Below are 21,827 nucleotides of genomic sequence, written 5' to 3'. Positions count from 1 at the left end.
CTCCCACTGGACACCTGAAACATATGTGCTGCTTTATACACTGTGCACATGGCCTCACATTTGTTTCGACCGGGACGAAAAGCAGGGAATTACTTGTACAAGTCATCGCTAAATGTACATTTTTGCTTTGGCTGTCTGTGTCTGCTCGCTCCTTCTGATGCACAGAGACCTACGACAGATAAAGAAAGGTAATAAAAACCTGAACATTTGCATCACTTTATAAAAAAAAGCCTGCACGGCCAGGACAAGACGTGAAAAACATATCCGGGAAAAACAGACGTTTGGTCACCCTACGCTACGCACAGCAACCAACATTCAGTTTGTCGATTAAAAATGAACGTAATCGACAAAATTCTTAATGATCAATTAGCGATTAATCGACTAATCATGCCCATCCCTAATCTGATGTCAACATTCACTGGGGGCGCGGTGCTAACTGTAAGCACTGCTCTGTCTGAGGATGTGTTATAGTGCGTTCAGACCAGGGCGCCAAAGTGTCCAGTTTACGTGCAAAGTCTATGTGGACGCGCGTCTAGTGAGTCCTGCGTTTCTGCAGCGAATCTTCAGGCGTCAACGTGGAGCGAATCTGACATTAACGCGGCATGTCTTGAGCGCTCAGGTATCGACTCTCGGGACGCGCAACCAAGGCGTCGGCGTCAGGAGTTGAAAATGCTGAACTTTTGGCGTTGAATGTGCCACATCAAACAATCAGGAACGACTATCCAGGGACACAGTGACGTAATTATCCAAAAGAAAGAGAAGAAAGAGAAACCAGGACTGAACCGGGACTGAACCGGGACTGAACCGGGACTGAACCAGGACTGGACTAGGACTGGACTAGGACTGAACCCGGACTAAACCAGGACTAAACCAGGACTAAACCAGGACTGGACCAGAACTGAACCAGGACTGGACCAGAACTAAACCCGTGTCATTAGCGTGTCGTTAGTGGAGTATAAATATATGCAAGCTGCAGCCACTGAGCTGATCACCTCCGCTGATGGTTCTATGTAATAAACACACTAAAGCCACTTTCTCAACCTGGTCTGCCGTCATTCTGAGAAAAGACACGGAAAATTGTATTTGTTTCCAGGACAACAGATGCCCTGGATGCATGCAAGTATTTTTATCTCGTGCGTCAGGGCCGTCTAAACTCAAAGGCAAAGACGTCCAACTAGAGGCGTCCAGCTCGTTTTCTGACGCCCCAGTCTGAACGCACCATTACACTTTAATTTGAGCTTTTATCGAACTCAATCTGACTATAAAGAACTGACTTAGCCAGAATTATAACAGATGAGATGATTTGTGACATTAAACAAGTCTCTCTCAAATAACATTAAAGTCACACCAGTTTTTCAGTCAGTCACCCACCTTTTTGTTGAAAATAAACACTTAAACAGGACCATGAACATCCGTATTGATCACAGGCTCCTGAAAATGAGCTGTTTATATCCATTTTGTATTTCTTCTAGAGCAGGGGTGTCAAAACATGTGGCCCGGGAGCCACATTTTAATTATATTTTCTATTAAAATATTGGTAATTTTCTGCTCTGCTGAGCATAGCAGCATCTCCAGCACCTCCAGCGCCCACCAGAGCAGCACAAATGAAGACTTGCCTCTTTCCAAAGACTCTTAAAGGACGATTGTTTTGACTGTTGACCGTGACACCCTCATCAGCAAAATGTCCAAAATGAGAAAAGTGGAGCCGAGTGCAGGATTTTCCAAGAAAAATGGACTTATTCCTGTTTACATACAAGTTCATGTTAAACATTGTGTTGAAATTGCATTTTTCTTAAAGTTTCAGGTTGTTCATAATATTATAATATTTTGTAAATGAAAGAGTTCAACAATTAAAAATGATTTCTATAATAGGTTTGTGTTTCTCTGCACAAATATTTGAACTTATTGTTATTTTTGGGGTTTATATGCCATGAGTTTTCTGATCCGGCCCCTTTGGGATCAAAGTAGGTTGGATTCGGCCCCCGGACCAAAGTGAGTTTGACACCCCTGATTTAGAGGTTTCAGACTATCTCAAAACTTTTTAGGTGGTATATTTGCTAACATACATACAGGTGTGTTTGACATAGGTTTACTGTATTTGTCCTTATTTTTAAATGAAGAATCATACACAGTTTGAGAAACCAGGGTGTAATAAAGATTGAAACATGTTTGTGGATTATCCATGTTGTCACCATTACAACACACTGAATCATAACTCGGCTTCTAATGGTAACAGTGGTAGTTTGAATTCTAACGTACATATATAGACAGAATAGTGCTTTATGAAATTATGAAAGTGAGTTGGGGACTGGATTAAATAATGAACTTCTTCCTACTCCTTTTGAGGTAGATTTTTCGAGCATTTTGTTGTTTCATGTAATCGAAATGTAACTTTTCGAAATAAAAGTCATCAACCAATCTCCACACACCAGCCTCATCTGTGTGGACACATACCTGCGAACACCCTTAGGCGTTTGCGTCGCGGAGGGGGGCCCAGACCGGACGTCCCGCTGCACTCGTCTTCATCGTCACAGTCTCCGCTCCCGAGACCCTCCTCTTCCTCACCTGCTTCCGAGCGAGACCGAGCTCTCCAGCGCTTCTCCGACAGGCTCACCATACGCAGCAGCTGTGACACAAGGACACACACAGGCTTTTCTTCAAATGATTCTGGAAGTGTTATTTTGATACAATACAAACGGAGACAGGTGGCAGATCCTCTAGACCCACTAGAAAAGTTACATAATGCATTGTGTAACTTTTGTCAAATGCTTTTTTTTTTTTTTTTTTCTTACATGGAGATGTTTTTGCTTTGTCTGGAATGTTTCACAGTGTGGCATTAAACCTTTCTATCTTCACAGAGAATAAATTAAAATTCCAGCTCAGATCTGTGGCGAGGCAACCCCACTCACAATCAGAATGCATTTTTTTCTAGCGATTTTTGAGCTGTAAAACCTCCTGTAATTTGATTAATGTAAGGTAAAGCTGTTTAACGTCATACTGTGGAACATTCAAGGAGGTGACTGATATTTTCTGATCTATGTTATAATGTTTCAGCATCATTCACACATGTTTTACACATAAATCCTGTAACATAAATTAGGCGGAGTGAGATGTCATGTGGTAACACAGGAAGTGCTCCACTGTGTTTTTAAACTCCATACATCTTCACTTGAATCATTTGGATAGTATTGCCACTCTTTGAACAAAAGGTAAAAGGTAGCTGTTCACCCGAAAACTACTTCTTCATGACATCACAAGGTGGAACAGAGCATTTGCAGCTTTGGAGATGTAGACAGCAAAAACTAGAGGGTTCAAATTTCAGGGTAAAATATTTCAGACTTGTTTTTAACACAAAAAGTGTTATTTTAACTATTTGAAAGTTAAATGGGGGCTCGAGTTGGGGTTATTTGCTAGAGTTGATATGGTGAAGTTCATTCAACTTCACCCCCCTACCACCACTTCAAACTCCCGTGAGAGAAGACCAGTTTGAACCAGTTTTGTTTTAAATTAACTAAAATAAAGTGTAAAAATAAAACACCTTTGTGTGTTGTTTAGTTAAATCAGGATAACACTACAAAGTGTTATCTGTTTACTCTCAAAACGTTAAAAATAACTCTGGATTTCGGGGTGAAACAAGAACTTTGGTCCAGTGTTAATTAACATTTCCAAAAATGTTAAATTAACTCTAGAACAGATTGGACTCATATAAACCCTGAGAAAATGTTCAAATTGATTTATGCTGAAAATGTTAAAATTGTGTCTGTGTCAATTTTAAAATTTCACTTTTTGCTGTGTACACAGACTACGATTAAAGTGTTATTCATTACATGTGTGGATGAAACAAAACATAACTCCAGGTCTGTTTTTGAGGATAATGACATTATAAAAGAGTCCGTTTTTCTTCGTCTAAGTATAAATAGTGCATTTCATCCACCTCTTTATGTAGTGCTAGACAGTTGTCACTACACGGTACATAAAAAGCCACACTCCCTCTGTCATTTTGAGGTCAGACTGTCCACTGATGTTTTAACAAAGTTGTGAAAATAGCAGTCTCCATAGGAACGTGTTATTATGACAAAGTTGGGGAATTTCCAGAATAAAATGCATATAAACTGGCATTACTTGGACCGCAGAGGAAACCATGGTCTTATCTGTGACTCTGTGTTATTCTGGTGCAGCCTGATTCTCTTAAAGGTTTAAAGGAGAGGAGCCACCGCAGGCATTGGGCTGTTACTGGAAAACTTTATTGTCCTCAAATGTTTCGGGTTAACAAAACAGGAGACCAGCCCGAGAGTGGCAAAAACATATAGAAACTTTGTATAGAGCCTTTTTTTTTAATTTATTTATTTAGTTATTGCAATTTTTTTGACACATGTTATGATTATGGTTAGATTTGCATTTTATTTTTTTTTACAAATCAAAACTCATAAGTATATTAAGTGTTCTTTAAGTGTGTGTTTATACAGTTTGTGGTTTTGACAAGAATTGTTTTGTTTTAGTTTTAGTTTTAGTCTTTTCACAATTTGTTTTTGGGGCTGTAGGATTGAATATTGGAACTTGAATGTTGTCTCTTTTTGTTCTTGTATGTATAATATATCAGTACCTTTAGTTGACAAAAAGATTTCCTTTAAGTCTTAGTTTTAGGTGAAATAAAATGTATGTAATCTATCTGCATCTACAAATTCTAATTGACGATATATAGAAAAATAGTGTAATCATATACTACAAATATTAGTTATTTTAAAAAAGTAAGTTGTTAGCAAGAAACAAGAGTTATGGGCTCATTGTTATGAAAAAATATGTATATTTTCTACACACATAGTTTGCATCTTCTACTATTTTCTATCCTTTTTTTCTATACCATCAACAGAACTTGAAAAATATTTGTTTATAAGACTCATTAAACAGTAAGATGGTGGTGTCCTCATGAGATTTGTATGGCTGCTGTTGGACTCATATTTGCCTGAGAGATTTACAGAAGTCAATAACACTGAAGAACACAAAGCAGATGTGTTTACTGTCGCCGCGGTTACCAAGATATAAACAATAAACAATGTTCGTCATAAACTGTGACAGGTTTAATAGAAATGTGTCAATCTGCCCTATGGGAATATACACAGACTCTGCCTCTCTTACTAACATCTCATGCCAAGTCTGTCTCCTCAATAAACTACACCATCAACCCATCTGGACCACAGCAGCGGAACTATCAGCCTCTTCATCACCTCCTCTTCTTCAGTCTTTCACCAACTGATCATACGCAGCCTCCCATTGTTCACGTACATACCAGAGTGTAAAGATCAAACTTAAGGCCGCCACACACTAGCCTGATTCATCAGACGGTTTCACTTTGTGGAAACCATCTGACCTCACAGAATTAGGATTCATTCACTCGACAGTAGGTGGCTACTTTTTTTATTTAACCAATCGTATGTAATGCGCCGCTAACATGGCTAACTGGTATATTAAACTTTTCCCAAATCCAGTAGGAAGAAGGGCAATAACGTCTTTCCCCTTGATAAAATTCACCAAACATTCTCTTTGTTCTGGCTTTAAATCCTCGATCTCGGGAATTGTTACCAACATAGAATATATGGCTCTTCGCTGATTGGCTGGTGCCTGGACTCTCACTGCTGGGGTTTCTGTAAACTGTCTAGTGTATTCTGATTCCTGACCTAGTCTCTGATGATAAATGAAATTGAGAGGAGGCACTAGGTGGCGCCAGCCTGGCTACCCACACACTACAGGATTAAACATTTTCAACACGAGGAAAATGTTATGAGATTTAAAATCTCTGATCACAAAGACTGCAGCAGGACATGGCTGCGTACAACAGGCTACAAAGTTGTGAGTGCACCTCACATCAGATGTTTCCTTCCTAGAGTAAAAGGCTCAATTTGAGACTCTTAAGTGTTCAAAAGATCAGAGCACTGCACTTCTAGTTTAGATACAAGTCAAAACTGTGATATTATTATTTGTGAAATTTGGTGTAATACTTCAGATACATGATTTTTAAAGCACATAAGATTGGCAATAAAGTACACAGGAAGTTACTATTGTTAATCTGCACTTTCACCTTGATCTGCGCGCTGTGTGGACGTAAACAAACACATGTAAGGAACTACTCTGGCCTTTTTACTTTTAAAGAACACCTCAAACTGGATTAAAAGTGCTGTTTTGTGGATTGGATGTCATTATTTGCGAAGGACAAATTCTATAGATAATGTGGATCAGATGTTGCAGTTTAAATGAGAGGTGGGTAATAATTATTTTTGAGGTTTTCTGAGTTTGTATTGCGCCTCTGTTTTCGTCACTCCTTTGCCCCTGATGCTCTGTTTTTTTGGCTGTTATTGTAGCGTTGCTGATGTTTGATGGTTATGATCTGACAGAACTGCTCAGAGTCACACTGACACCACACACACACACACACACACACACACACACACACACACACACACACACACACACACACACACACACACACACACACAAAGTCAGATCACGCCTCATCAAACTTAGGGAGAAACAAATCGCAGCCAAAATCGGGCAAATTTTCCTGTAGTGTGCAGCGGCCTTTAATCCATTCAAGTAAGTGTCACTAAATAGTAATTATTACAAGTGTATTTAAGAGGATAAAGGTAGTGATGAATATAAATATGAATACATAGTGCAAACATATAGCACATGTTTATTGTAAAGCAACACTCTGTAACTACACCTGCATGATTCTGTAGAAATAGAAAGAAAGTTAAAACGATACTTTGGAACATTCTCCATGAAGGTCGACAGATTTTATGTGATACTACGGAATACTAAACAAAAGAACAATATTTTCATGGAAACAAGCAGGAAGAAGCCAAACAGGAGCCAGGTTTGTGGAGATGCAAGCCCGCTCAGAGTAAGGAAACATGTTTTTTCAGTGCAACGAAAACATAAGTTACAGAGTGGTACTTTAACATCTGAGAATTGGAATTAAAAATGTACAAAAAAATAAAAATAAATTATATCAATGTCAAATTAGTAGTAGTGACTTGTATGAGTGAAGTTTTTGGTAAATTTGTGTTAATTTGATCCATACTTTCTGAATGGATTTGTCGGGAACAGCCATAAATAAGCACCTGAGCAGAAAAGGTGAACAGACCAGGCTAAATCGTCTTGACAGTTTGTGCGGAGGTGACAGGGTCAGAGGTAAAAACGTGGAAGCGTTAAAGTGGAGCCGACCTTCTTGCTCCGTCTCTGCTCACAGATGATCGAGAGGCCTGCAGAGCGCCACACGTGTTACATTCTTAAGTGTCCCCCCCCCCCCCCCGCTCTTCCTCCTCCTCTCTGTGCGTTTAATGAGTTCCTTCCTCTCTGCACAAGTCAGCTCCATGTTTCTGTTGTTTTCAGTTGTTTGGGGGTAAATTAACTTCATCTGTGCTTTGTCTCAGGTCAGATGCACCGTTACATAAAGGCCCCGGCTCTGTGGCAGATAGAGTCAGCTGAAATATTACAGGCTAGACTACTCATTTCACTAAAACACAGTTAATATCATTCTATTTAAAGGGCTCGTAGTGCACAAAATTGACTCCTGTGAGCTCTAAGCCAATGTTAGAATGCTGTCACCTCCTCAAAAATAGACCTGAAGTTGTGTTTTGTTTCATTCACACATGTTTGAGTAGTCCTGCATTATTAGTCTGTGTACATCTCCAAGGCTCAAAATGTTCTGTTCTACCTTGTGATGTCATGAAATTGTAGTGAACAACAGCTTTTTGCCTTTAGTTTAGTCGAGATTGGCAATTCCTGCGCTGAAATCATCCAAATGATTCTAGTGAAGGGGTATGAAGTTTCAAAACACCGTGGAGCACTTCCTGTATTACCACATGACCTCGCAAGGTGGAATAGAGTGTTTTCAGTTTGAGAGAAGAACTAAATGTGCAGGATTTGTGTGTTAAACATGTGTGAATGAAACAAAACCCAACTCCAGGTCTGTTTGAAAATAATGTAATGTAGGCCCTTTAAGATTCTACACTTCATTTTGCTGAAGTTTATACATGTACTTCCTGGTTGGACATGAGCAGCAAAAGCGACGTACATAGAAGTGATTCCAAAACTGAACTCAGAACTCAGTGCAACTTCCTGTATGTCTGTTCTTTTCTTGTCAACTTTCTGATGTAAAGCTATAATAAACATTAACCACAGGTACGATCACACCAAATCAAGTCATAAGTAGAAAAACCTGAAAACTAACTATGCACTTAAATGGATTTGAATGACTGTAGTCTTTTTGGAAACACAGATACGCCATGCATATATTACATTACATTATTCACAGACTCCACACTTGAGCTAGTCTGATTCATCAGCCGGTTTCACTTTGTGGAAACAGTCGCAGCGTTAGGATTCATTCGCTCGACAGTAGGCGGGTACTTCTTTTATTTAACCAATCGCTGCTATTTGGTCGTGACGTATGTAATGCGCCAAATCCCGAAGGAAGAAGGGCAATAGCGTCTTTCCCCTTGATAAAATTCACCAAACATTTTCTTTGTTCCAGCTTTAAATCCTCGATCTCAGGAATAGTTGACAACACAGAATGTCTGTCTTCGTCTACATCCATCTCGACCGCTTTGTTTACTGTTGTGTTGTACCACAAAAGGGACCCAGACAGACGCGACGAGTTTGACGTCATGGCTTCACAGCTCTTCACTGATTGGCCGGTGCGCGATCTACAACTTCAGGGGTTCTTGCAAACCGTCTAGTGTATTCTGATTCCTGACCTAGTCGCTGGAGAGAAATGAAATTGAGTGGAGGCACTGGGTGGCACCAGCCTGACTACACTTCAGCCCCATTGGTCCCAAATCATCATCAAGAACAGTTCAAACACTCAAGTCATGAACAGCCCATCTTCACTTTAAAACTATTTTCACTCTTAAATGTGCTCTTTGTAGACATGTTATTTTTCCTCGACTGGAATATCCTCACAGTAAGAATGCACATTTTTCTACATAAAAGAACTTGTAATTGGATATTTGTTATATATATGTTATAATATTTGTTATGTTATGTTTTATGCCATACTGTGGAACATTCCAGACAAAGCAATAACATCACCATGGAAAGAAGAATGGTCAAACCCAACAGAACAGGATGCCCTCCCTGTGACCCGGAGCAGCTCTCAAATATGTTTAAAAATGTCTGGGTCAACTGAGATGGAGGATGTCGTCTCCATGGAAACAGAGGTGAGTCAGGGATGAGCACATGTACATATGTGAAGAAGAGAGACAGGGAGAGAGAGAGAAAGAAGGGAGATGTTCTTACAACAGAGAGAGAGAGAAGAAGAGAGGGAGAAAGAAAGGTAAATACAGGGTGGGAGAGAAAGAAAGAGAGGAGGCCGTAGAGAGAGAGAAACGGGGGGCGGGGGGGCATAGGTACATGGACAAAGAGAAAGAAAGAGAAAGAAGGAGAGAAAAGGTCAAAAGTGGGAGAGGAAGACAGAAAGACAGAGAAGAAGAGAAGCAAGAGAGAGAAAGAAGAGAGACATAACTGCAAGAGTCTCAGGATAAACAGTGAGTCCTTTGCACCGACACAAAGCCAAACACTGGCTCCATGTTTGACTTTTACAAGAGTTTCTTTGGCTCCAAACACAAATTTGACCAGAAAACTGTCGAAGAGCGAGTAAACACCACAGCCCCATGAGACAAGTTGTTTGTACCATAGTTCCACCTCAATATTTGATGTTACATAAAAAAAAAAAAAAAAAAAAAAAAAAAAAAAAAAAAAAAAAAAAAAAATAAAAATATATAATATATATATAATATATATATATATATATATATATATATATATATATATATATATATATATATATTATATATTATTTTTTTAAAAAAGCCTTTTAAAAACTTCATTACTTGTCTTGAATCAACATGAAATTATCATATGGAAAAATGTGACATAATCTTCTCACTCAAAAGATGTAATATTCTGTTTTAAAATGTTAAAGGTTTTATAGAGGGATTATCTGACTATGTCACTCAGCATGTCTCCTGCAAAAAGAGTCGCCGTCCTGTCTGGTCTCATGTCAGTGTCTTGTAGGATTTCAGGCAGATTTCAGGCTCTCCTGGGGGGGCGGGGCTAGTATTTTTCCCGTCATTTATGCACTTCAGCATCAGTTAACACATGGATCATTAAGACGTATCCCACTCACTAATGTTCATTTAGCATCATAACTTTCATCACAGTGATAAACTGTTTTAGTGCTGACAACCACACTAGCTAATGTTGCAATGTTAACCGCACAATCAGCAGTGCTTTCTGCACTCAGGCTGCGCACACATCCACTGTGCTCATAAACAAATAATCTGTCTATATTACGACAAACTGACTCTTGTGAGCTTTAAGACATGTTAGAATGTTGTTCCCTCCTCAAAAACAGACCAGTTGTTTTTTCACATGTTTGAGTCATCCTACATCACTGGGTTGTCTACATCTCCAAAGCTCAAAATGCTCTGTTCCACCTGATGATGTCACCAAGTGGTAATTTTCTAGTTAAGAGCTACTTCACTTTTTGTTTGGTAGAGAATATAGCAATTCCAAGGCTGAATTTATCCATGGGTCTGGTCAAGTGGTAACGGAGGGAAACAGGGGCAGATTTTTTACATTCAAATGTCTCTTATTCAGAAACTAGAGGGACTATTGAAATAAGTAAAGTATCAGAATGTAGGAAAGAGTTACACTCCAACAGGGTCAAGTTAAACCTGTGATATTCTTTCAAGTTGTTGACAAAAAAATAAAAAACTCATGTTGGTAACAGAGGGAATGAAATATGCTGCACTTTTTGGGCAATAAATACAAACAGTGATAACTCTTGGTTCTCACTTCCATATCCTTAACAAACTGGTTTGAATATTTGCTTCATATAGTTTTCTACCATATGGTACAAGATTAGGTTGAAAAACCTCTTACTTTTTGAGTAATGAGATTTTTTATTAAGAAAGGTCATGGTAACGGAGGGAAAAGTAACGGAGGGAAAATTGTGAAAGCAAGTAGAAGGTGCAGGATTTTACATCATTTGTCAGCTTTTTTCTTCCAAATACTTTAATATTACTTCAAAATGAAAGGAAACTATTTCTATAAAATATATCAGTCCTTCCAAGCAAATTTTTTATCATTTTAAATCCTTTTTAAACATTTTTTTTTTTTATCATATACCTTCATCAACAGTTCAAAGATCGATTAACACAAGATATGATGAAATACATCCATTTATTTACATGATTTGCAGGTCTTTGAAATTTGAGAAATAATTTTTGTTCCATGTTTCATACATGGTCTGTTTAAAACGTATGGAACTTTAGAACCAAAAATGGTACAGAAAAAAGGTGAACAGTTTCATAAACTAGAGTACATATGTATCTGTTCAATACATTTTTATATCAGATGCATTAACTTGAATTTTTGGCCTTGCTGTTTACTTCTGCTTGACCGGGCCCCCAAATAATACTAGTGAAGTTGCATGGAGTTTAAAAACAGTCGAGCACTTTTTGTATTAACACAAGGTGAAACTAAACAACTCCAGGACAGTTTGTAATGAGGAAACATGAGAACATAGATCAGAAAACAGCCCTTTAATAGCCATCTTTCTTACTGTGAGCAGGCTTGCCTCTTCCCAGATCAGACTTGTAACTTTTTTGATTGGTGAACAAAACTCTCCTCACTAAATGATCTTGTTTGATATGAATATGTTTAGCTGTTTATGCAGAAAACCAGCTCCGTTCCAGTGTGGTCACTTTAAGAGGCACAGACAGGAGCTGCGGTGGTTCAAGATGGCCTCCACGTGTTTGCGTTGAACACTGAGGCTGAATACTTTGTGCTTTTCTGGTTTATTTCTGTGTTCTGGCTCAGATCCTGAGCTCTGACCCGAGCAGAGCTGTCCTAACACAGAGGTAATTTATGCCCCCACCCCCCAACAACAACAAACACTTCAATGGAAAATATGAATCAAATCATAATTTACTCAGACTGTGGATGGAAAAAAGACACAAATATATAAATAAGCCAAGTTAACGTTGTAATGATGTAACTGCCTCTATGGAGAAGTCGCTGCTCTGTTTGGAATGTTCCACAAAGTGCTTTTATAGCTCAAAAATACCTAGAAAAACAGGCATTCTAACTGTGAGCGGGGTCGCCTTTCCAAAGATCTGACCTGTGACTTGGTCTGATTTTTTTCCCATCAAGACAGCAAGGTTAAATACCATAGTATGAAACATTCCAAACAAAGCAACAACATTTCTATGAAGAACAACATTTGATGGACCCTCCACCAGAAACGTTACACAGTGTACAGTTATTTCTCACGAACCTAAAGCATTCTAGTCATTTTAGACTATGTTCAGACTGCAGGGCTTAATGCTCAGTTCGGGTTTTATTGTGAAATCACATTTTTTTGCGAGGTCGTTCACATTTAAAGAGGACACCAGCGCCTTCACTGTCTGAGAAAGTTGTCCTTTTACCATGTAGACAGAACCATGACGACACTGTTTTATAACACATTCATGGAATCAGTTTTAACGTTTTCATTGATCTCATGGTTTGGGAGCATTTCTGCTAAAAACAAGAACTCCCTGAATCAGTTGGTTAAATGAGTAAGTTGATTGTTCGTCTTCAGAGCAGCCTGGACTCTCTGTACTCGAGACAGTTACAGAGGATGTCCCAGAGTATTTTAAAAGACGTGCAACATCCACTAAACTCAGAGTTTCAGCTGCTTCCCGATGGTCAGAGGCTTTTAGTCCCGAGATCTAGAACAAATCATTTTAAAAGGAGCTATCGTACTTATGAATAAATTGTAATCTATTTATCTAAGATTGTGTGTTTTTAACATATTTCATATTTATTGTGATTTTAGCCAAGCGTGATGGATGAATTTTACTAATTGTTTATGGAACAAACCCTTCTGCAGTGGCAAAGCTACTAAAGTAAACACTTTTTATTTGGTGTAAAAATTGTGCTTATTTTATTTTACGTGTTTTGTGTGCAGCCAAGAGTGGTGGGATTGCTTTGTCTGTCGCTGCTTCACTGACACGGAGTTCATATACAAGTTTTGTATGACGAGAAGAACGTCTATTACATTTGTGAACACCTGCTTGTACAACTTTTGCAGAAGGAAACACGTCTTCAGCGGCCTATTTCAGTGAGCAAGCGCGTCGGTGTTGGTCTGTATTGGCTCACAAAAGATACTTGTTACCGTGTTGTTATGACGTGCAGGTGGGATGAAGGTGACCTGGCCGTTCAGACTGAAGGTCGCAGGTCAAAAGATCGGATATGTATCGGATTTAGGAGCACATATCCAAGTGGCCTGGGTCGCATTTGAAAAAATCGGATCTGGTGTCGTTCAGACTGTCATTAAAAGATCAGAAACAGGTCGCATAGAGATGAAAAAAATCGAATTTGGGTCACTTCAGGCTGCAGTCTGAATGTAGTCTCTGTTCTTCACCGGAACGAGTTAATCAGAGCCTTTCACAGTTTTACCATGATAGAAACTAGCATGCTAATGAGCACTTCCTGATTATCCTACAATAACACGCTTTCTTATTAGATGCAGACAGCACACAGCGGATTTATTTTGAGGCAAATACTCAAATACATGCGAAATAAGATATAAAAAAGGATAAATACCAAAAATATACATATTGTCAACGTGTACCCAGACTCTATTAGCATATGGACTTTGTGTGACAGTTAAACTATTTAAATAAGCCATGTCCGACCGTTATATGGAGAGAACAGAGTGTGCAGTGTTGAATGAGTCCAGTCTGACCAGGATGAATGCAGCTTTAATGCACTGGCCCTTCATTATAGACTCTCTGTCTTTATCTGCATTTGCTCTCACATTTACTGAGGTCTTGAAATTCTTTCTTATGGAGAGTATCCCGGCAACCAGCTCTGGCTTTGAGAGAGGAGGGGCGCGGCGCAGACCAATTAAAACCCAAACAAACAGTGGTAAAGCAAGAAGGAAATATGTGGTTCAAAGAGGGAGGGTTTCCAGCTAAATACAGTGAAGGAAATAGTGACGAAGGCCGTCTGCGAAAACCACCTGCTCCTCTCAACACTTGGACAGCTTCTACCAGAAAAGATTCATATACTGTTTTTACATGGAGGCTAGAGCACAATTTAGACTTTATTATAATTCACATTCAGTTAGAAGAGAGGTGTGACGTTAACTGGAGGCTCTGCTTGTCTGAAGCTCAAGTTGATCAAGTTTGACTTTAACCTGAGTTTTGTTTAACATAACACAATCTGACCATAAAGAACTGTCTTAACCGGAACTACAACAGGTGAGGTGTCCCACTCAAATAAAACGATTATATTTTTCAGACTATAAGGCACCGGATTATAAGGCACAAGCTCAATAATGAATTGTCTGGATTATTGTCCTACATAAATCGCATCGGATTATAAGGAGCATTAAGCAAACCAAACAGATGACACTTGAGACTGATCCCTGAGCCCAGGCGTCCACGATCCATTGGCAGATCATGGCGTCCGGCGTTGCCTCCCTGTCTTGGTGAATGTGAATGTGGGTGGATCATATAAGTTTGTTATTTCCTACGAGGAGGACTCAAATATACATTGAGTAATAATGTGTTTAATGCAGCTTTGCACAATTTTTTTTTAAACGTTTTATAGAAACAAAACTTAAAACCACACGGCTCATTTACATAAACTATAAGGTCTGAAAAAACAGCTCACTCCTTGTGCGCTGATGTGGTCAGCTTCTGTCGGACTAAACATATAATCTGGAATCTGTGTGTTCTTTCTGTGACAGAGGATGTTCTGCTGGTGGTGTTACTCCGGGGCTTCTGACTACAGTCGCTGTAATGCACCGACAGTCCATCAAACGGTGTGGCTTAGTAGTTTACCAAAGTCGTACAAAAACATTCCGACAGATTTTTGAGCACCGTTTACCGCATAAAATCAGTTCGAGGTCAGTAAGCAAAACCAGAATTAATACATAAGGCACTGGATTATAAGGCGCACTGTTGATTTTTGAGAAAATTAAAGGATTTTAAGTGCAATTTATAGTCCAAAAAATATGGTACAGTCACAAGTGAGTTAGTCTTTTAGTTAGTCACCCACACTTGTTTGTAGAAAATCTAAACATGACCATAAACCAGACCTGGGCATTGTACAGCTCCCAGGCCACATACGGCCCTTTGGTTGACTCTGACCGGCCCGTTTAAGATCATTTGGAATTACAAAATGAACATATTTGATTAATTTGACCTCATGCATGCATTTTAAGAAGTGTTTTTTTAATGACATTTTTGTAAGGCAGCCTCACTTTTTCATTGCTTAGTCATAACATAAAGTCTTACCAGTCAAAACTAATACTTTTTATAAAGAAATACAATTAATATTATACGGAACTGAGTTAAGCATTTTGGCCCGGCCCTCCACAATATTTTCCGTTTTGTTTTTTTCTGTTTTGTTTGTGGCCCCATAGAAAAAAGAACTGCCTACCCCAGACATAAACTCTCGTACTGATCACAGATTTCTGTTCTTTAAATCAATTTTCCAAGAGTTCTTATATTACCTAAAAATGTATGAGGTTGTTTCCTAATGTGTACACCACGGTAACTGCTGAACATTCCACCATAGACATTCATGCATTACCCCGAAGCATGACGTCGCCTGCAAAGTAGCAATTCCGAGCTGACACGCTGCGCCGTACAGTACGTCTGCATCTAATTATGGAGCCTTGTTATCGTTTGGGAAACAAGAAGTAATGCGGGTGCGCTGTTAGCATGCTAGTTGTTAGTTTCGATGTGACGAAACACTCCGCACGGGTCTCTGAAAGTTGTGATAGTGCTTATAAAGTCGCCGCTGTGAATAATCAGGATGCGTTAGGAAAGTGAGGAATAACTTTGGAGCACCGCAAACAGTTTCAAATGAATCTGCTTTTCACATTTTGAGCAAAAATCGGGTACAAGGCCTCAACGTCCTGTTTGAAAAATGTTATCGTTATTTTCTAAAATTGCACAAGTTTGGTGTAATTCTCCTCTGGCTGGTTCGCGTTCAAAGACCATTTATTCTGCACACATTTGTACGCCTGCTTCAAATTCCCCTCATTTCCTTTGAGACAAATTCTTGGATTTGACAAAGAAAAGGAGAAGAATTCAGTTTGTTGGCTGCGGTTTCCAACCAAGGACTCGAACAGGACAATCGTAAAGCAGCAGAAGAAGAGAGCGTGGAGTAACAAGAGGAGAGGGAGTTTGGGAAAAGCTCAGACAAAATGAGCTGTATAATCACGTCTGTCTCGGGGGGGGGTTATGTCCTCTCTACTCCTCTTTCCTCTCTCTATCCCTCTGTCTTTCTCTATTCACTCCCTCACACACCTCTCCATCTTTCCCATTCTTACCATCTTCATCCTCATTTTCTACTCTCTATCCCCTTTCTCTCTTAATTTTAATTACAGACCCCAAAATGTAGTTTGTAACGGAATCCATTAAATTACTTAAAGTGAGTAATGTAATCTGAATACTTTGGATTACTTGATATTGTCCTGATTTTTAAAACTACATGAATGCAGCGACCACATCCTGGAAATTCTTGTTTGTTCTCTTCAAATTGGTTGTTGAGCGTAAGACTCCATGAAGAGGCTTTTGTTTGGTGTAGAGAAGCAAAGACGAGGATCTGAACATGAGATGTTTTGTCTGTAAAAGAAAATAAAAAGCCCCTGAACCAAATAAAAAATATTATTGATAGAGAAATGATTTCTGTATGAGATCACTGCTGCTTTAAATTATGTCCACCTACTGTTTAGGGTTTACCTGGTTTAGTCCTGTTTAGTCCTGGTTTAGTCCTGTTTTTAGTCCTGGTTTATTAGTCCTGGTTTAGAGTCCTTTAGTGGTTTAGTCTAGGTTTAGTCCTGGTTTAGTCCTGGTTTAGTCCTTTTTATTAGTCCTGGTTTAGTCCTGGTTTACCTGCTTTTAGTCCTGGATTAGTCCTGGTTTAGTTTACCTGGTTTAGTCCTGGTTTAGTCCTTTATTAGTCCTTTAGTCCTGGTTTAGTCCTGGTTTAGTCCGTTAGTCCTGGTTTAGTCCTGGTTTAGTCCTGGTTTAGTCCTGCTTTTAGTCCTGGTTTATTAGTCCTGGTTTAGACCTGGTTTAGTCTAGGTTTAGTCCTGTTTAGTTTTAGTCCTGGTTTTAGTTTAGTCCTGGTTAGTCCTTTTAGTCCTGGTTTATTTAGTCCTGTTTAGTTTTAGTCCTGGTTTAGTCCTAGTCCTGGTTTAGTTTAGTGGTTTAGTCCTGGTTTAGTCCTGGTTTAGTCCTGGTTTAGTCCTTTAGTCCTGGTTTAGTCCCTTTAGTCCTGGTTTAGTCCTGGTTTAGTCCTTTTAGTCCTGTTTAGCTTTTAGTCCTGTTTAGTCCTGGTTTAGTCCTGGTTTAGTCCTGGTTTAGTCCTGGTTTAGTCCTGGTTTAGTCCTTTAGTTTAGCTTTTAGTCCTGGTTTAGTCCTGGTTTTAGTCCTGGTTTAGTCCTGGTTTAGTCCTTTAGTCCTGGTTTAGTCCTGGTTTAGTCCTTTAGTCCTTTTAGTCCTGGTTTAGTCCTGGTTTAGTCCTGGTTTAGTCCTGGTTTAGTCCTACTGGTTTAGTTTAGTCCTGGTTTAGTCCTGGTTTAGTCCTGCTATTAGTCCTGGTTTAGTCCTGGTTTAGTCCTATTTAGTCCTGGTTTAGTCCTATATTTAGTCCTGGTTTAGTCCTGGTTTAGTCCTTTTAGTCCTGGTTTAGTCCTGGTTTAGTCCTATTAGTCCTGGTTTAGTCCTGCTTTTAGTCCTGGTTTAGTCCTGGTTTTAGTCCTGGTTTAGTCCTTTAGTCCTGGTTTAGACCTGGTTTAGTCCTGGTTTAGTCCTGCTTTTAGTCCTGGTTTAGTCCTTTAGTCCTAGTCCTTTTAGTCCTGGTTTAGTCCTGTTTAGTCCTTTTAGTCCTTTTAGTCCTGGTTTAGTCCTGGTTTAGTCCTGCTTTTAGTCCTGGTTTAGTCCTGGTTTAGTCCTGCTTTTAGTCCTGGTTTAGTCCTGGTTTAGTCCTGGTTTAGTCCTGGTTTAGTCCTATTAGTCCTGGTTTAGTCCTGGTTTAGTCCTGGTTTAGCCGAAAATGTGAAAACAGGAAAATACCTCTGTCCATTTATTTCAACAAAGTAACTGTAATCCAATTACCACTCACTGAAACAGTAACTGTAACCATAATTTGTACTCTGATTACATAACTCTGGTACATGTAATCTGTTACTCCCCAACACTGTTTACCGCTGTCCCTCTCCCCCTTTCTTTCTCTCTCTCCAGCTCTCCCAGCTCATCCTTCTCTTTCTCCCCTATCTCTCCTCTCTCTTTCTTTCTCTTTTCTGTTCCAGTTTCCTCACCTCTCTCCTCTTTCTTCTCATTCTATCTCTCATCCCTCGCTCTCTTCTCTCCTATTATGTATCTGTCTGTTTTCTTTCTTCTACCCCTCCGTTGCTTTCTCCCATACTTACTCCAGTCTTTCTCCCTCCACTCCTTTCTCTCTTTCTCTCTCACTCCTAAACCATCATTTCAATTTTTTCTACATGTCTCCTCTTTTCTTCACTCTTTCCCTTCGCCTCGCTCTCCCCATTCGCTTTCAGTCTCTCTTTCTTCCTACCTATCCTCTCTCAACCTCGCCCCTTTTTTTTTTATCCCTTCCGCTCTTTCCTCTTCAGCTCTCCGTCTCTCTTATCCTTCTTTCTCTATCCTTTTTCACTCCTCTCCCCTCTTACTCTCCAACTTCCCTTCCCTTCTTCTACTCCCCTCCTCGATCTCCCTCTCGTTCCTTTCCCCTCTCTCCTCTTTTTCCTTCTCACGTCTTCCCCCTCTCCCCCTCTCCGTGGCGGCGCTCGAGGGCAGGGCCGGCCGGACGAGGGCCCCCGTCCCGAGCCAAAACGACGTGGAGCTGTCCGCAGTGCCCGCGCTAACCACAAGAGGGAGTGACCCGGAGTCTGTCGCCATTACGCGGACCCAAGAGGAAGTAGGATTAAAATCAAATATACGTCGTCTGTGGTTTGAGTTTTAATTACAGCGACAGAGCGGAGGCTACGAGCGGAGACAGACTCATTAAGAAGCTGACCAAAATATGTTTGTAATATGTTTTTGTGTAAATAATCGTAACAGTATCGGCCCGGGGTTCTCAGACTGTGGAACGTGTTCTAACGGCGGTCAAGGGATCTCTCTGTGTTTGTAATATACACAGAATTTAGACTTTATTTCTATTTTTTGGCCAGGGAGAAGTAACAAAAAATCAAGATGGAAAATGATATAAATTAAGTAATGTTTAATTAACATGGATGTAAAAGAGTAAATTAACAAAACATGCTCAAATATGTACATAAAATAACCTAAAATAAGACACAAAATAACAGAATTAACATATAACGAGTTCTATGCCAAAAACGAGTCACGTAGGCTGATACAAAAAGCAAAAAAACAAGTGACTAAAGTAAGAGATGCACAACAAAACTAAATCACAAGTGTCCCAAAGTAAAACCACATAAACAGAATCGAGAGACAAAACAAAAAGGCACAAAACAAAACAAAATAAAACTAACCGAGTGTTTCAACACACAAGTCATACACGTACTAGAACAAACAAAGAACACACAAGAAAGAACACAGAGAACTGGAGGTCTGAGACCGTAACAGTCGCCTCTCCACAGATCTGACGTGGTCTTGTCTTCAAGAAGATAGAAAGGTTTAATGCCATACTGTGAAACATTTGAAACAAAGCAATAACATCTCCATCAAAAAACTTTTCTGGCGGACACTCCACCAGAAAAGTTCCACAATGCACCTTTAAGAACTAGTTTAGCAATTTTGCAGTCTGCATCTGATTTAGGCCAAGTTGAAGACCTCCTTTAAATCTGGGACTGGCAGGCCAAATATTTTCTTAAAGAGGGGGTATTTTTGTGGAAACCGTCTGACCTCACAGCGTACCTCCAGAGTAGAAGGGTACTTTTTTATTTAACCAATTGCTGCTAATTGGTTGTGACATATGTAATGTACGGAAGCCGAGAGGGGTCACAACAAAAGCAAAAGCTGATACTGATAGTGCTCTGAAGGGGGAGTGACATCGCGTGGAGAGCAAAGCGTAGGGGGACCCAGAACATCAAAAACAAAACTTATAAAACGTGTTGTTATGTAGTTTTTGGTGACTGTAGCTTTTTGAAAACAATAAAAAGTAACATGGTGATCGAAATATGTTATGTGTTAACAGTTAATGTCCTACGGAAGCCGAGAGGGGTCACAACAAACGCAAACGCCGCAACAAATACAAATATCACAACACAAACGCAAATGTCACAACACATTAAAAAGCCACAACACATTAAAAAACCACAACACATCAAAAAGCCACAATGGAAGTGACCACAGGACTTTCCGACGGACCGATCAAGCGGCAAATGAAGAAGAAGAACTACAACATGAAAAGTAAAGGAACGGAGAAGTTGGAAACGTAAGTAAAAGTAATTTATTGTTTTATCATTATTCGTTTCACGTTGTAGTTCTTCTTCTTCACTTGCCGCTTGATCGGTCCGTCGGAAAATAGAGTCCCGCGGTCACTTCCGTTGTGGCTTTTTAATGTGTTGCGGCTTTTTAATGTGTTGCGGCTTTTGCGTTTGTGTTGTGGTGTTTGTATTTGTTGCAGCGTTTGCATTAAAATAGAGTCGCGCGGTCATTTCCGTTGTGGCTTTTTTTAGTGTGTTGTGGCTTTTTGCTGTGTTGTCGTATTTGTATTTGTTGCGGCGTTTGCGTTTGTTGTGACCCCTCTCGGCTTCCGTAGGACATTAACTGTTAACACATAACATATTTCGATCACCATGTTACTTTTTATTGTTTTCAAAAAGCTACAGTCAACAAAAACAACATATCAACACGTTTTATAAGTTTTGTTTTTGACGTTCTGGGTCCCCCTACCCTTTGCTCTCCACGCAATGTCACTCCCCCTTCAGAGCACTATCAGTACAAATTCAGTGTAAATCCCACTAATGAAACGACTGCATATCGCGTCAGGTTTGGCAAGTTCTTGTGTACAGTTTCACATCATGTTTTGGTTGTGTGGGAGCATGAGTGAAAGTATGCTTGTGGGCGGAACATTGGACAAAATCTTACAGCTAAAAGTAAGGAGGGATTGAATAGGGTCTAGAAGAAAACAAGCATGAATGACGTTTTAAACCTCTTCAGACATGTTCATGTTGAGGGGAACGTTATAACATTGTCAACATCAATTCTGCATAATAGCCCCTGTTTAAGTTGTAACACAAAACACATAAAGTGAGTTCAAATCGTTCAAATGTAACTTGGCTGCAGACCTCTGGATCAAAAAGCACTAAGCTGATACCGATTAGAAAACAATTTGATCTTGAATCACAGTAAGAGAACTTTTATTTCTCTCAAGATGAAGTCCAAACTGTGGTAAAAGGACTCCTGCTACAATTTGGTTTTCAGCACTTTGAGAATTACCATGCATTGTAATTAAGTAGTTTAGTCTCTATTATTGCAATGGCTAAAATGTTCACAAATGTTGCCTGTGAACCGATTCAAACTAGCTTACAGAATGCAGACTGCAAATGGTGACAAGGTGAACACAGCAGCTTTGTAAGACAGAGGGCGATATATCGTTCTTGTATTTCAGTTCCATAGATATTGCAACATACAGTATATTCGTCTATACTTCTGTAAACACGTGTTCAACTTGTATTTGTCAGTCCATATAATGATCTTTTACACCAGACCTGGGCATTGTCCAGCTCCCAGGCCACATACGGCGCTTTGGTTGACTCTGACTGG

General features: G+C 39.6%; 1 protein-coding gene across 1 annotated transcript in view; it reads right to left on the bottom strand.

Annotated features, from left to right (window-relative positions):
- Positions 1–21,827, bottom strand: part of gpc3 (glypican 3) — a 425,531-nt gene that overhangs the window by 50,489 nt on the left and 353,215 nt on the right. The window contains exon 8 of the mRNA XM_055159076.1: positions 2,455–2,626. Coding sequence (XP_055015051.1) covers positions 2,455–2,626 — 172 coding nt within the window. The remainder of the gene's footprint in view (positions 1–2,454; positions 2,627–21,827) is intronic.

The sequence above is a fragment of the Boleophthalmus pectinirostris genome, unplaced genomic scaffold (genome assembly GCF_026225935.1).
Source record: "Boleophthalmus pectinirostris isolate CB_2022bp ecotype Guang Dong unplaced genomic scaffold, ASM2622593v1 HiC_scaffold_23, whole genome shotgun sequence".
Lineage (NCBI taxonomy): Eukaryota > Metazoa > Chordata > Actinopteri > Gobiiformes > Gobiidae > Boleophthalmus > Boleophthalmus pectinirostris.
The sequence above is the reverse complement of the archived record's forward strand: the minus strand, read 5'-3'. Positions and strand labels throughout refer to the sequence as shown.